The 16,695-nt window shown below is 38.8% G+C and overlaps 1 protein-coding gene across 1 annotated transcript in view; it reads left to right on the forward strand.

Annotated features, from left to right (window-relative positions):
- micall2b (mical-like 2b) overlaps positions 1 to 15,845 on the forward strand; it is an 18,586-nt gene extending 2,741 nt beyond the window's left edge. The window contains exons 3-17 of the mRNA XM_053229974.1: positions 1,642 to 1,783; positions 1,858 to 1,979; positions 3,227 to 3,357; positions 4,112 to 4,675; positions 5,849 to 6,130; positions 6,389 to 6,570; positions 7,637 to 7,697; positions 8,158 to 8,363; positions 8,970 to 9,043; positions 9,340 to 9,457; positions 10,275 to 10,377; positions 10,895 to 10,968; positions 11,811 to 11,925; positions 12,529 to 12,575; positions 14,650 to 15,845. Coding sequence (XP_053085949.1) covers positions 1,642 to 1,783; positions 1,858 to 1,979; positions 3,227 to 3,357; positions 4,112 to 4,675; positions 5,849 to 6,130; positions 6,389 to 6,570; positions 7,637 to 7,697; positions 8,158 to 8,363; positions 8,970 to 9,043; positions 9,340 to 9,457; positions 10,275 to 10,377; positions 10,895 to 10,968; positions 11,811 to 11,925; positions 12,529 to 12,575; positions 14,650 to 14,738 — 2,310 coding nt within the window. The 3' untranslated portion in view covers positions 14,739 to 15,845. The remainder of the gene's footprint in view (positions 1 to 1,641; positions 1,784 to 1,857; positions 1,980 to 3,226; positions 3,358 to 4,111; positions 4,676 to 5,848; positions 6,131 to 6,388; positions 6,571 to 7,636; positions 7,698 to 8,157; positions 8,364 to 8,969; positions 9,044 to 9,339; positions 9,458 to 10,274; positions 10,378 to 10,894; positions 10,969 to 11,810; positions 11,926 to 12,528; positions 12,576 to 14,649) is intronic.
- Positions 15,846 to 16,695: the final 850 nt, after the last annotated feature.

A 16,695-nucleotide genomic window follows, 5' to 3' on the forward strand; every position in this document is an offset into this window, starting at 1 on the left:
CCTTTGATGACATTTTTGCTTACGCGATAAAGATCAGGTTTACTTTGAATGCTGTGGTGAATTGTTCTATCATGCATCATTTCCCTGTAATAGGAAGAATTACAACCAGAACTCAGTCCAAATTCAGGTTTTTTTTGTTGTTGTTGCTGTTTCGGGGTTAAGATTGCTCCATTTGATCCCAGGTTCATTCATTCTTCACTGCGAGTTTGTCTCTGTGTCTGCATTCTCAGGATAATGTTTGTTCTCCACTCAAGCTGAAAACTGCCTTCAAGCATTTCCTGTCTCCTTATTTACTTTAGCTTCTTATTTGTCATCCTAATAGAAGTTTAGGAATTAGACAGCTACGGGAAACGGCCAGCAGCACAGCTGGTTCAAATCACAGTGCTTACGATAAATCTCATCATTGTCTTGATATGTCTGTAATTTGGTGTTAAAGTTCATTTCAGAGCTCTGTGTCTTGCAGATGGAATGTTCTAGAAGAATAATAATAATAATAATAATAATAATAATAATAATACAGACGTGCGCACTTGTATTGAGTATTTCACCAAGACTACATCCTGGTTGTGAAACCTACCTGATTTCAGTTTACACCCACACGCTATAAGCCTCTGATGTGTAAAAATAACCGTATTACAAACCAGTCACACAATCATAACTCATGCTTATTTATCTGAATCAGGCCTTTGATTGACGTCATCTGGAACAGTCATCGCTGCAGGAAGTGGATGGAGTGCGTAGTTTCATGAATATTAATGAACACAGCGATTCTTAAGAGTTAAAGAAATGTCTGGATAGTATAAACGCAGAGATAGTGACTCCGGGTTTACTGTAGATTTGTGAAATCTGAGATGTTGATTGCAGTCCACAATGAGAGGAAATGCAAATAAACTGTTTGTGTAGTCAGTTCCTGTCAGTGAGACAGGTGGCGTGAGACATGGTTGAAATTCTTTCATTTTCTATTTTGGATTATAGAAAAGAGCTTTGTGGAGCGTCTTTATCACAAAAACTCTCTTCCCCCACAGGATCTTTACCAACACGGCAATTCTATTCGATTCAGTTTTATTTGTGTAGCACTTTTAACAACGTGCATTGCCGCAAAGCAGTTTTACAGAACTATATAAATTCCAGATATAATCTTGAACCTAATGAGGAAGGCAGAGGTCATGGTGGCAAGGGAAAAACTCCCTGAGACGATATGAGGAAGAAAATACCTGAATACACTCACCATCCACTTTATTAGGAACACCTGCGCATGTATCCAATCAGCCAATCGTGTGGCAGCAGCACAATGCAAAAAATCCTGCAGATACAGGTCAAGAGCTTCAGTTAATGTTCACACCAAACATCAGAATAAAGAAAAAGTGTTGTTAAGTTGTGCACTCTGAGATGCTTTTCTGCTCACCACGGTTGTAAAGAGTGATTATAGTAACTCAAATAGACTTCCTGTCAGCTCAGACCAGTCTGCTGATTCTCCCCCGATCTCTCATCAGCCTGCAGATCCTCCGCTCACAGGATGGTTTTTGTTTTTCGCACCATTCTGTGTAAACTCTAGAGACTGTGTGTGAAAATCCCAGGAGCTCAGCAGTTTCTGAAATACTCAAACCTTGCTTTTTTTCCCCTCCTTGTGTGTTGCGTCAGGCGTTCAGAGTGGCAGAGGAGGAGCTGAGCATTCCTGCTCTGTTGGATGCAGAAGACATGGTGGCTCTGAAAGTTCCTGATCGTCTCAGCATCCTCACCTACGTCTCTCAATATTACAACTACTTCCACGGCCGCTCTCCCAGTAAGACATCCAGACATCAGTAATACTAATACACACTTTATATACCGATGCTTACTCTGTACGTCTGTCTGGAGTCGGGGGTTTGGCAGGTGTGAAGAGGCCAGCTGAAGAGCCCATCGATCGTACGTCAGGGGTGAAGAACCAACCGGTTACAGCTAAAGTGTTCAGCTCGCCTAAAACTGACACGGACACCAAGGTAAAGACACGGTTAAGCACTTCATTCGAGATAAAGACGCTCCTGATGAGATCAGTATGTTATGATAGGATGGGCCAAACACATTCTAACAGAAGTATCATTTCTTGCTTTGTGATATACAGTGGCTTGCATAAGTATTCACCCCCTGTGAACTTTTCCACATTTTGTACTGAACTGAGGAAAAATCTGTATAGTTATAGTGCAGAATTATTTACAAATAAAAAATGTGAACGTTTGATTGCATAAGTGTTCATCCCCGTCACTGTGAAACCCTTAATTTAGTTCTTTAGTAAATACACCTGTTTCTGGAAGAGTTGGTTACAGAACACACAGAGCGTCAATGAAGACTAAAGAGCGATGGAAAAGTAACTAACGATCAGAGCTGGTTATAAAAAAAATACCTCAGAGGTTGAACGTCTTGCAACATTAAATTACATCTATTATTAAAAGAAATCAAAAGAATATTGGAAAAGCGTGACTCCGCCTAGTGGAGACCTTCCACCAAAAGTCAGTGAGAAGGAAAAGACGGGATTAGTCAGAGAAACAACTAAGAGGACAAGGAGAACTCTGAAGGAACTGCAGAGATCTACAGCTCAGATGGAGAACCTGAACACCAAAAGGCAGGTTAGAGATTCAGTAAACATATGGGAAACAGTTCTCTTGTCTGAGGAGACCAATATTGAACTTTCTGGTCTTGGCACAAAACCCTGAGAACACCGTCCCTGCTGTCTGCTGTGAAGCGTGGTGATGGTAGTATGGAGGTGGGAATGCGTTTCATCAGCAGGGATTGGTCGAGATGAACGGAACTGCATACAGAGCAATTCTGGAAGAAAAAGAGATTTGGTCTGGGGGCGGAGCTTCACCTTTCAGCATGACTATGACCCTCAGCTACACTGACGTAAAGCTACACTGGAACTGCACAACACCAAGAACTCGAATGTGTTGGAACAAATCAAACCCAGACCTCAGTGAGAATCTGTGGCAAGACTTGAAAATTGCTCTTCACCAGCAACAACAACGCTCTCCATCCAGTCTGCCCGAGTTTGATGATTTTGCGAAGAAGAACAAGTGAAAATATGTGCAAAGTGAAAAGAGATGTAGGTTCTCGCACGTACTGACTCGGAGGGGTGAATACTTATGTAAATCTCATCAACATGTTTACGGTTTGTCTTCAGAGCAGACAGTTAGCATTGCTGTGGTTAAGCGTGCCTTTGGAATGCTGTTAATAAATTGGTGTTATTTTGCAGAGAGACGTTCCTGTAGAACGCTCGGATAAATCTGGCACAATAAACAGAGGCTGCAGTATCTGTAATAAACACGTCCACCTTGTTCAGAGACACCTCGTGGACGGGAAACTCTACCACAGAAACTGCTTCAAGTATGACGACCCTTTCTCCATAACATTATTTTATTTAATCGCTTATATGACATGTTTAAGTCTATTGTGTTTGTCAGAAAAATCGTTAAAAATCCAGTGCAAATGATCCACTTTTCTTTTTTTTTTCCCACAGAATGGTTTGTTCTGTTGTTAGGGGTTCGTGTTCAGTAACGGTGTGTGATCTGACGGTTACCTCACTGCTGACTCTTTCAAAATACAGATTAAAATTCACTATTACCATATGTACATATTTGTTCTACATAATCTGGTTTCATGCGAGTGTTCTCAGTGCTCTAGACAAAAACTCGACTCAATTCTAATTCCTGCTGCAGGTTTTCATGTGACTCACCCTCACACAAAGATGTGCAAAGAGACTTTTACAAAGATTTCGTAATAAATGTGTCCTTTACTTTTCACCACTGGCTCATGTCAGTTAATACCGTGATTTTTTTTTAATACTAGGTTATCATACCTTGAGAACTTCTAACTAGTTCTGTCCCTGACGCCGTGGTACATTAGCTGCTGAGTATTTGGCATCATGCTCTGTTAGCAAATCTAATCAGACACACATGAGCTGTGAGTCATTGGTGTTGTCAGTGAGAACATGTGTCAGACATTTCGGGGGAAATTCCAGTGAATAACCATCAACAGTGTACATTAACCAAGTGATTTAAACCATGTGTAACAACACTGAGCAGTTACACTGTAGGACTTTGATAAAGAGGGTTGATAATAACGTTATTTCATTTAACAGATGCAGCGAATGCTCCAACATTCTCCTCTCTGGAACTTACAAACCTGGAAAAGAGCCCAACACTTTTATCTGCAAGTCACACCAAAACACACAGAAAGTTCTGCTCGCTCAGGTCCCACCACCTGCACACTGTATCCCAACTACACCACCCATCACCAAGTCACCACCCATCACCAAGTCACCACCCATCACCAAGTCACCACCCATCACCAAGTCACCACCCACTGCAAAGGACATCACGCTCAAGAGTGTGGGAAAAGACTCCACCCAGCCTAAGCTTTGGCTAAAGAGTAAGAATGAAAGTTCCTCTGCCCCTACAACTGCCCCTATATTTTCCCCTAGACCTTCGCCTACACCTTTCCCTACAGCTGCCCCTACACCTGCCCCTACACCTGCCCCTACACCTTCGCCTACACCTTTCCCTACAGCTTCTCCGCGCTATAAACCCACAACATCCAACTCTGTGGCCGCGACAGTGAAAAGTCCCGCCGAACAGAAAGTACTCACAGAGACGCCTAAAGGCCCGAGCAGCTCAGTCCTGAGGAACCTGGAGGCCAGACAGAGGTGAGGATTAGGATTAGGGTTCGAGTCTGTAACGTTAAACATGTAGACGGACAGGAAATAACCTGATGGCAGCCGAATGAAGCGTCGTGTGTCCTGGATCAGTAGGAACCCGAAGGAGACCAAAGTAGTAAATAATATCAATTAAATTATAAATAGTATAAATGTAGTGCCACGTTTCATTATTTATATTCATCTGTTATTAGTATTTGTCACATTTATTTACTTATTTACAAACTTACTTGCTTATGAACATACTTAAGAACTTACTTACCGTCTTACGTGAAGTGAATTACTTACGAACTTACGAACATTCTTGCTTACTTGTTTAAAAACTTACTAAGAGCTTCATTATTTTTTAACTTGCCTACTTACAAACGTGCTTGTGAACACACTTTTGATTTTACTAACTTACTACTTTAAGAAAAGCTTAATTATGAACTTACTAACAACGTACTTTCTTACGAACTTGCTTATGAACTTATTTACTGACGTACTCACTAAGGACTTCATTATTTATGCAGTTACTTAAAAACTTGCATACTTCAAAACTACTTACAAACGTACTTTTTTTACCAACCTACTTACAAGCTTAAGAACTTAATTACCTATGAATGCACTTAAATTCTTACTTAATTATTAAGTTACATGCGTATACTCTTAACTAAGAAGTGAATTACATATGAACATATGAACAAGATTTACTACCTTTTGAACTTATTTTCAAACTTACTTGCCTAAGAACTTACTAATAAACTTATTTACTCACTTACTAAGAACGTAATTACGTGTCAATGTACTTACTTTCTTATGACATTGCTTACTTACAAACATTTATTTACAAACTCACTTAATTACTAACTTAATTGCCAATTACTTATGAACTTATTTACTTCTGATCTTATTTACTAAGAAGTGAATTCCTTATAAACAAACCTTACTCTAAAGATCTCTGAACAGTTTCTTACCTCTTGTGTTTGACCAAAAACATTGTGAAGCCTTAATAAAAGTATTTTTCTCCCTAAACTTGAGGCTAGAATCATATACAGCCTTTTTTAACGTTAATATAACGTGGACTGTTATGACTTTAGTTAACGAGGTGGCATTATGTTTAAGGATTAGACCTTTATATCACTTTAAACACTTCGTTCTCATTTCCTTCTTTTCTCACACCAGATTCTTTGAGTCCAGTAGTAGCCCCGTCAGCTCCGTGTCAGTCACTAAGGGCAGCACAGCAGCCCCGGCTAATGAAAAGCCAGTAGCAGGAGGTGCAGGAGCTGCCGGAGGTGCAGGTAAAGGCAAGCTGCTGCTACGAGCAGGCGACTGGACGAAAGAAAAGGAGAATGATAGTGATAAGGAGAAAGCGAAGTCTGTCATTAGCAAGTTTGTGATTGACGAGACCAGCAAAAACAGCAGCTCACCTTCTTCACAATATGGTGGACTGAGATCTACTGCTAAGTAAGTGCTGTTCATTATTTCTCACATTTCCTTTAAATTCATCTGCAGCAGCACACAGAGTAACTTAGCACTGGCAACTGCTCGCTTGACTGATCTTCGGTCTGGTCAAAATAAGTCGAGTCATTCTTTTGTTTTGTTTTTTTACGCAATCATGAAGTTACAGGCTGGTTTGCGTCGCCCCCTTGTGCAGAATCTGTGCTAACACATCTCTTTTGTCCCACTGTTTTATTTATTTATTTATTTATTTCTTTTTAACAGGAGTAATGTTTCACCCGTACCTGCTGCCAGTAAAGGGCCGACCACCAGAGTGCTGCTGAAAGCACCGGACATGGATTTAGAGCTGAGTACAAACCCCAGTTCAGCTAAAACCTCCAGCTGGCTGCGTTCCAGAGATAAATCCCCAGCTAGAGCAGCTACTACACAGCCGACTGACAGCAAGGGTGAGGGGATGCGATTGCTTTAACGCTGTAGGTTAGCACATGAGTCTGGAGATCTTTCACACTCGTTTTAAAGGGTCACGTTACACAGAGCCGAACCGGAACTAATCAGTTTAGTGACCAATAACACACTGATAGCCATCATCTTCATTTATCTGCATTAATCTGAGAGGTACACAAACAGACATACAGTACATCACCTACACTACACATCACCCCGAAAAAGTGATATGGAGAAATTATATATATAACATGATGAAAAACGCATGTATAAGGTTAGTGCCATATTTAATAATTATATTCATGTTTTATTAGTATTTGACGCATTTATTTATTTATTTATTTATTTATTTACTAATTTACAAACTTAAACACTTACTAACTTATTTATGAACTTACAGACTTACTTATGGACTTACTAACTTACATAAAATGTCACGTGATAAAAACATGTAGAAGGTTAATGCCATATTGAAATTATGTTCAAGTTTTATTAATATTTGACACATTTGTTACTTCAGTATATAAGTATAAAAAAATAACTTATTTATGAACTTACAAAATTTCTTACTTACTTATAACCTCAGTTATGGAATTCCTTACTTAGGAACATATGAAACTTCTTACTAACTTACTTATGAACCTCATTTCTTAGCATCTTACTTATTAATTTATCTACGAACTTACTTATGAGCTTCCCTACTTACAACAAACAAAGTTGTGATTGTGTGAGTATTTGCCCCGGTTGCCATGAAAGCCTTTAAATTAGTTCTTTTGGAAGGAGACATGGTTACAGCATCACATTTTTAATCTTGCTGATTAATAACATCGATAGCACATTCGTTCCAGTAGCTGAGTTCATGGCTTGGAGTTTATTGCTCTGTTTTGCCCCCTAGTGGAATAAGAAAGAGCTCTATTTTTCTATTTTTGGTCCTCAAGCCAATTTTAATTTCAAGCGTATATCCTAAATGTATTTTTCGGGCCGGATTGGAGGCTTTCTCAGCCTGTGGGTTGTATATTTGACCCCCAGCTTTACAGAACCCTGACAGAAGCACTTCTGCTGTTTCAGCACCCGATACAGCGCCTTCAGACTGGAGAGCTATGCTCAAACCTGTGGCCAAGACCCCAAAGTAGGTCTTCCAGTGCATCTTTCTTCAGTGTCTCCTGTTTGTCTCACTTCTCAGTTTCCCTGCTTGAGCTCGCTGTTGCTTTCCTTTACTAACAATACTTTTGCTAAAGATTGATTGTGCTTTGAAAACTTTTCAGGCTTGAATCTTCTGTACCGTGTTAAATCCTGTTAAATCTGTTTCTTTTATTGGTTGCCTCTCCAGATGGTCTGTCTCTCTCACTCCCTCTCGCTTTATGACCGGTCTTGACGTGCCTTCTTCTCTACGCCTCACACAAACAGCGGCATATCGCATCTGAGCCGAGAACCTCTGCTTAGCCACACCCATTTCCCTTCTTTCCCTGTCCTCTTTAAAGCCTTCACCTGGTTTCAAGGTGAGGGGAAGTTCGCTACGCCTTCCACAGCTCGGTGCCGAGTTAGAGGAGTTTCTTTAATGCTGCGCTTTTTGCTCTTCTGGTTATCAGATCCAGAAACTCTCCAGACTCCACACCGTCTAGCGAACCGAAGACGTCTACAGGGTCTCGGCCCTGGGACTCGCACACGAAGAGCTCCTCTCCTTCGCCTACTGCTTCTCTTTCTAGGAACAGCAGCAGCGCCACGAAATCTCCCTCGACCAGTGTGCTGGAAAACAGGACGCCACCTAGCCAAGGCAAAGAGGAAGGACTTCAGAGTACGGACGAGACCGACATTATATTCTCATTATTATTCACACTTGCATTTCTTTTCACCTTCACTTTACTTGCACTGTTATGTTAGTAACTGTTTCTTAAAGAACGTTGCTATTTTGATTTTATTACTAGTATATTTCTCTATTTTTTCCCTGGAACAACAACTTCCTTTAGGATCAGTAAAGTTTATTATATTTTATTTTATTTTATAAGCTGTTAGGATGGTGTGGACCACTTGGGGGTGCCACAGGACAGGAAACTAAAGTGTGTGTGTGTGTGTGTGTGTGTGAGGGTGTGTGAGTATAACGACGTTGTGTGGTGATGGGACAGAAGGAATGTTTTACTGTGAAGAGCAGAGTTTTCTTAAAGTAGAAGATTATGTAATGTTTATGGAAGGAGTCTCCAGTGCCAGAGGTCAAGCTGTAACTTTAACTTTTTTTTTTTTTTTTTTTTTAACTTTCTTATCTTCAGGACAAAGGAGTTTTTATGCTTCTTTGCGGTTTCTTAGTAAAAGATGTGAAATGGGAAATACTAATGGGAAATGGTGTGTATAGTTTACGTGTGTGTGTGTGTGTGTTTACAGACTTTTTTTTTTCTTTTTTCTTTAGACTACAACATTGGAAGCAGCAGCACGTCACATTCAAATTCCTCTTCAACACCAAAGACGCAGAAGCCGTTGAAGGTTTGAGTTTAAGATCTCTTCATTCTATTTCTATATTCATATATTCATATATATATATATTCTGTAGATTTTTTTAATCTTGCGTGATGTTAAGGTGACACTCTCTGGAGCAGTGCTGCAATTTCATTTTCAAAACAATGACAATAAATTCTTCAATCTTGACTTATTTCATTAAATATAAAGAAGTAAATCTCCTGCTCACCAAATATCCATACGCAGAGTTAATACTGAATATTCTTTCACTTTCTTTCTTTCTTTCTTTCTTTCTTTCTTTCTTTCGTGTGTTTTTGTTAAAGCCGGGCCACATCCCCAGAGAAGAGATCCTGAGGGAACTGAAAGAGATTGAGATGCAGCTGAATGAGCTGGAAAAGAGCGGAGTGGAGTTGGAGAAACAGCTCAGACAGTGTGAGGAGGGTGAGTGTATAAATCCGTTAGAGGGGCGTAACGATACGACACGTCACATCGTCACGTTCGATACGAGTCTCTCCATTCCACGCATCAAGAAAAACTTAAGAGTAAGAGGCTTCAAACACAAATCCATCAGCCTTCTGTATCGGTCTCTAAAGGCCATCAGGAAGCTGCAGATATGAGACTCGGGATTCAGAACAAGCCAGGAACGTTAAACGCTTTTATCCCCCTCACCTCCTGAAAAGAAACGTCCGCGCTGGTAACGTGGGGTATTTATTAAAGAGGAGGTAAAAAGCTGGACGCAGAATGACAACAGAGTGGACTTGAATCTTACTGCAGCTGCCCATGCTGCTCTTCTCTTAATTACGCTCTAGTCTCATAACCAACAGCAAATACATTTTTAAATTACAAATCAAGGTCAAACTGTACGCAATTACCACTAATTACTGCAGTTAAATACCACCGTTAATGTCCAGCTGCTTTTAATAGAATTACGGAGCGTTTCTACTGACAGCGCTGTGCTTCATTATCACTGCTCGCTCAGAATCGGTTTCTTTAATTGATGTAGTGCGTTTCTTACGCTCAAGCTCACAACACTGTGTGTGGTTTTTTTTTAAACATCTCTTTCTTATCAGTTCCTAAGCAGAATAAATCACCACCTGGATAAATATAGGAAAGCTGTCATTTTCAGTTTATTAAGACGTAATTAGTAGATAATTATAAACGCGCTGGCTGTTCAGTGCTACGAGGCACTCCTCATACGCTCCCTCACTCCACTCGTTTATAAACCTCATCCTGAAACAATTCTGTGTTTCTCTCCCAGAGAACCAAGAGGACGTGTTAATGAACGACTTAATGGTGGACTGGTTTAATCTCATCCGAAAGAAACAGGTTTACATCCGGCGAGAGTCCGAGCTGGTCTACATGTAAATATAGTTTACTATTGACTGTTTACATTGACTATTTGTGTGTGTGTGTGTGTGTGTGTGTGTGACACTCTGTGTGTGTGTGTGTGTGACACTCTGTGTGTGTGTGTGACACTCTGTGTGTGTGTGTGTGTGAGACACTCTGTGTGTGTGTGTGTGTGTGTGTGTGTGTGTGTGTGTGTGTGTGTGTGTGTGTGTGACACTCTGTGTGTGTGTGTGTGTGTGTGTGTGTGACACTCTGTGTGTGTGTGTGTGTGACACTCTGTGTGTGTGTGTGTGTGTGTGTGTGTGTGTGTGTGTGTGTGTGTGTGTGTGTGTGTGTGACACTCTGTGAGACCGTGTGTGAGACCGTGTGTGTGAGACCGTGTGTGTGAGACCGTGTGTGTGAGACCGTGTGTGTGAGACCGTGTGTGTGAGACCGTGTGTGTGAGACCGTGTGTGTGTGAGAGAGACGATGTGTGTAACCGTGTGTGTAACCGTGTGTGTAACCGTGTGTGTAACCGTGTGTGTGTTTCAGTGGAAGATCTCAGGACCTGGAGGAGGAACAGCCTAATGTTGAGGCGGAGCTTCGCAAACTGATGGAAAAACCAGGTAACAGATCATTTTATACATTACCTGTTTATTTATTCGTTTGTTTACAGACTGACTTATTAATTACTGACCTGCTTACTCACACCTTTACTTATTTAGTCTTTACTGAGTACTAATTATGTAACTTAGTAGACTTACTGACTGACTGACTGACACACTGACTTCCCTGCTTACTGACTTGTTTAATTAATTACTGATTAACTTGTTTAATTATTGATGAACGTTTATTTATTTTAAGCTACTGTTAGTTGAAGTCCCTGCAGAAACTGCGGCGCTGCGCTGTAACTCTCTGCTCCTGGTGCGAATGAAGCTCGACAGTTTTGTTAAATATTCCTTTACTAATGTTGCGATGATGTACGTTTCCTGATAAACACAAATCCTGTGTTTGTTCAGCGCGAGGTTTAAGAAACCTGACATCTCTGCGTCTTTACACGGTTTACTGTCTCATGTGGAATAAAATGCCAGTGAATTATTCCTGAAAACAAAGGGAGTAAATTCAGCGAAGTGGCCATTAAAGCGAGTCGCACGCTTCATACTGCTCCTGATGCTTCGATGCTCAGTGTCAGGTGTTAAGTGTGTAAGCGGTAAAAGCTTCACTGGTTGAAACTGTATAATAGATTAAAGTGAAGAAGGACTGCAGAGTTTTATCATAAATTAAACATCGGAATAAGAGCTTTCACTCAGAACGGCGATAATGAATACTTATCAGAGAAGCACGCTGTCAATTAAATACAGCCACAATTGTTGAAAAAAAAGCTGTATTTAAAAATGATTCGCATATTTTCTGTAACAAACACTTGATAATTCTGTGTGTGTGTGTGTGTGTGTGTGTGTGTGTGTAGAACATCTGAAGACTTCACAAGATAAAAAACGAGAAGAGGAACTGATGGCCAAACTGGTGGAAATAGTCAATGACAGAAATGCTATTGTGGACGGGCTCGATGAGGACAGACTGAGGTGCGTGTGTGTGTGTGTGTGTGTGTGTGTGTGTGTGTGTGTGTGTAATATTTATTTGCGTAACTCTTCTATATGAAGCCGTCTATAATGGGACAATGTCAGAAACCTATGTTGTGGAATTATACAGTTATACATTATGTTTGGAATAAAACACTTGGGGTCGTGCTGTTACAGGAAAATAATCAACGATAGGATGGTGTTAAGAAATGGAGTCACTGTTACCACCACAGAGTTGATTATTTTCCTATAACAGCACATCCCCAAGCGCTTTATTCCTCTTACACCACAGCAATTACAACTTTACATTTTTTTAACCAATGACACTTCATACTTTTTATCCATTTATAGTTGCATTTAACGTTGTGGAATGTTTAGCAGTCGATCCCTCATCAGTCTCTCTGTCTTCTCTTTTTTTTTTTTTCAAAAGCACTGATACTGGAGACTCCTTCCATAAATGTTAAATAAACATCTCTTAAAGAAAACGTCACCATTTTAAATAATTACACACGGTTTTATTCCTTTACCATCTGAATTACACTTTATTCCACTCAGACAGGAAGTTCTCTCTTTCTTTTTTAACTCATTTCCTTTGTGTTTCTGCAGAGAGGAAGAGGAGGATGAGCAGTTAAATAAGATGTTGCAGAATCTTGGTAAGTAGAGAAAAAAAATCAAATTAAAGCAGTGGATACACAACGCTAAAGAATGATGTGTGTAAAGATTAATTGCAGGATCAGGGTGTTATTTAGTCGTGTAACTCTTACAAATTTAACTTTCCTTTAAGAAAGAATCTAAGGAAACATGCCTTAACCATTCATCTCAGGCTGCAATCTTAATTTTTAAGAGTTTTTAGCACAGAATTCATAAATACACAAATTAAAGTTAACTATCATTAAGGAGATTCTGATGATTTGCTTAAAAGGTATTTTTTGAAACTAAAAACTTCATTTCAGTCTGTAAAGTGTGTAAAAGTGAGTCAATATCACAGCATCAGTAACACAAAGAAGAAAGAAAACGAATTTAATGAGAGAACTTGGTTTTCTTCTTCACCTGATCTTCAGGAAGTTTGTATGATGCAACTTCCTGTTGTGTGGTGAACGTGTTCACGTTACAGGGTTGAGTGAAAGAATTAAACTGGGACAGTCGTGTTTCAAGTATGAGAGGTTAAACAGATTCGCACATTAATGCAAAAAATATATAATTCAAAAAAAATGTAATGAATATATTTGAAGATAAAATGTAGTTACAGTGAGCTGGGACAGGAAAATTCAGTGCTGGAGATTTATATTCATGTTTTATTTAAGAGATTCATCTGAAACGTGAACAATGGGTGTTGTTTACAAAGGCTTCTTTCTGTACTCTGTATATATTTATATTTGTAAATGTAATATCAGTGAGACAAAATTCATTTTAATTTCAGATATTGTACCATCATACTTGGAGATTTTTTATTTATTTATTTATTTTATTTATTTTTGCTGTAAAGCCACATTGTTGTGACGACTGATAATTACACAAGCACTTCCATTCCAAACCTTTTAGTTGGGAGTAATAGCCGAGATCATTTGCATTAAAGTGTCAGTTTGTAGTGGTTCATTTTTGTTTTGAAAGAGAAAGTTGGTTTAAAAAAAAAAAAAAAAAAAAAATCCTGAAGTTTCTTTACAGGAAGCGCTGACACTTTCGCCCCCCCGCCTCCGTTAGCCGTGCTCAGTAACTTGTCAGTAATTGGTGTGTGCATGTTTATGTATTCAGTGTTTTTATAAAGGCCAAAATGTGAATAACACGCGAAGTTATGCGCTCCATTTTGATTTAATGACTGCTAATGGAAACTATCGGAATCGGTCCACGCCGGGTGACTTGCACACTTTTTAGCTCTGAAATGCATATTCACCAAAAAAAAAAAAAACAACGTATAATTCACCGAGCCAATTAAGCCGTCCCAGAAACGTGGGCAAAAGTCACAAGCATTTGCAATTCATGATTTTTAAAAAGTGTTAAAAGCTGTTTTTGGTCCCCAGATGAAATATTCCTTTAATGTGAAAGTTCCTGTTGTGTCTCTGAAGCGAGATTCTACACAAAAAAACCTGAAACAATACAATTAATCTTCGCCTGCTTATAGCTGAGAATCTTACAGGTTCCTTTTGCACTGAAACTTTCTCAAACATCGACGTTTATTTGTGCTTCACCTGATGAGATACCGAAATATGCAAACTTTATAAAACCCAATAATCCCGTCTTTAGATGATGACAAAGTTCACAGTGAATAAACTCGCCACAGGAAAACAGCAGGCACTGTTATAAAAAATGTTTTTTAATGTTTATGTTTTTAGTATAAAATCGAACAAATCCAGATATGATCAAGAAGTCGGGATATTTCTCTGTAATTGAGTGCAAATCTAAAATTTCCTGAACGCAAGTCATTTAGAAACTGAGATTTTTGAGACGTTTAAAAATAATTTCACGTATTTTCTACACCAGTTATTGTTTTTTTTTTTAAATACAGGTTTATACAGGAAAGACATTTTTAGCAAGAAGGACGCTTTTCAGTGATATACGACCCTGAGTGGGCGGAGCTAAAAGCCTTCTTCGAAGTCAATGACGTGAACACTGAACTGCGGAGATTAGACACTTTTATTACCACACTTTAAGAGTAGACATGTTCTAGATGGATTTAGCTTTTCATTTGTACTTCCACTGACACAAACATACTTTTCTTCCTGCTAACAGACATAAAGAAAGAAAAGAAGAAAAGATCGTCCATGTCCATGTCCAGGTTGTTTGGCTGGAAGAGTAAGCGCGAGGCCGCTGAGAACTGATCGTGTCCGTGTGTGTTGTGTTGAGGAAAGGAAAGCAATCATGGACAGATTTTACGTATATTATATTCAGGTGTTCAGATACTTTCAGATGGTTATTTCTGAGATCTAAAGAAAGTCATTTTCACCAGATAACTGCCTAATCTTTTTTTTTTTTGATTAATAGGAGCTAGCTCCTGACATCTGATCCCTTCTTTAAACTGGTACACTACAGAATAGCAGGTGTTTATGTATTATTAGTATGAAGTGACCTACATCGTTTACACTGTTAGCTATCAAACTAGCAGGCTAGCTACCTGCATACAAAGCTAGCTAATTGGGTTATCCTGCTAAACGGCTCTAAACTATGCACTAGATAAGATTAGAAAGGAGACGGGATTTCTGTAGCGATCATCATGTGGCAGAATTCTGAGATAATATGATGCAACTGCGGCATTCTGCTGCAAAAATGAAGAAAAGCTCTGCAGTGTGTTTTCGTCTGAGTGGAAATGAGCTTCCATACAGATCAGATTAATATTCTAACCTGGGAATTGACCTCTGTAACGCAGAAGTATATATTTGATGTATTTTCCTGTTGTTGATGGAGCTGTATGTACACGCGAGCGCAGCGCCGAGCTCTAAAGCGATGTATTTCTAAAGTACTGGGTTTATTAGAGAACATGATGAGTAGATAAATACCGATTCATATTGAATCACATATTGAGTCTGTCCAGAACTTGAGTGTTGAGATTTTACAGATAGTTTTAGTCTTATTCTTATGATCAGTTAAATCCCCAGAATAAATTGGGTGTAGTTCCACAGTGTGACCTGCAGGAGGCACTCAGTATCTTACGCCAGACAGAGGAACAGTTCCAGTTTCTGGAAATGCAGGGAACAGTGTAATTTTTTTGATTGCTGATTTCTTGGAAAAATGTGGAATGTACATAGAATATGAACGTGTCAGTGTTACCCAATTAAATTATTAGTATTTATGTTCGTAAATGCCGAATGTTTGGATTACCACGCGCAAAAAGTGATGGAATTTGTGCCATTTTTAAAAAAAAGTATGCTTTGAATTTCAGATGTAAAATAATGACATGTAAGAGGATCAATAAAGTTTTTTAAAAAGTTCTCAAAGTTGACTTATTTGAATAAAATGAATGATTGATTGTTGAAGAAGGGAAAAGCTCGTGTGCTGAGTATAACTCAGACCAGACTAAAGGCTCTCCTGCTGCTCCTGACCTTATTTTCTGAAAGGTTTTAGAAAAATCCTGAGAAATTACACTGAAGTTAAAGCGTCAAAATCTTACGCAATTCAACTTAAAGCAAAAAGTTACCTGAGTATTTAAAAAGTAAAAGTTTTTAACTGATTTAACTGAAAGTTAATCTGCTGAGACAGATGATGACAGATTTGGCAAAATTCTTGATAAACTGGATGAATCTGAATCTGAATCTGAATCTGATTGGATGATTCAAATGGAAATAAAATAAAATGTGATTGATGTATAGCGTACAGTCAGTGTCTGGAAACTTAAATATAGTAATGAAGCACAATGACCTGCATTTAGTTAGGTGTAAATAATAATAATAATAATAATAATGATAATTAATAATCATGGTGAAGAAGCATGAAACTGCTCGTGTTCTCCTTCAGACTCGGCTTTAACACGGTTTAAAACAAGGTTTAGTTTTAGTTCAAATGAAAACATTACATGTGTTTAAATCTTCAGTACCTGTTCCACAGTTTCATCAGAAAATTGTCTGGTTATGTTTTTCCGATTGACTTGAGGAACCTGCTGCAGAACTTCTGCACAGTTTGGCTTTGAATTTTGTGATGTACTTAATAAATCAGTGGAGAAAAAAATAAAATAAAATAAAATAAAAGACAGTTATCAGGTTTGAAATTTGTTGTTTCATGAGTGAGAAATGTTTCTTTCTTTTATATTTATAAAGTGACATCTAGAATTTATAGTGCTAGAAA

The sequence above is a fragment of the Pangasianodon hypophthalmus genome, chromosome 26 (genome assembly GCF_027358585.1).
Source record: "Pangasianodon hypophthalmus isolate fPanHyp1 chromosome 26, fPanHyp1.pri, whole genome shotgun sequence".
Lineage (NCBI taxonomy): Eukaryota > Metazoa > Chordata > Actinopteri > Siluriformes > Pangasiidae > Pangasianodon > Pangasianodon hypophthalmus.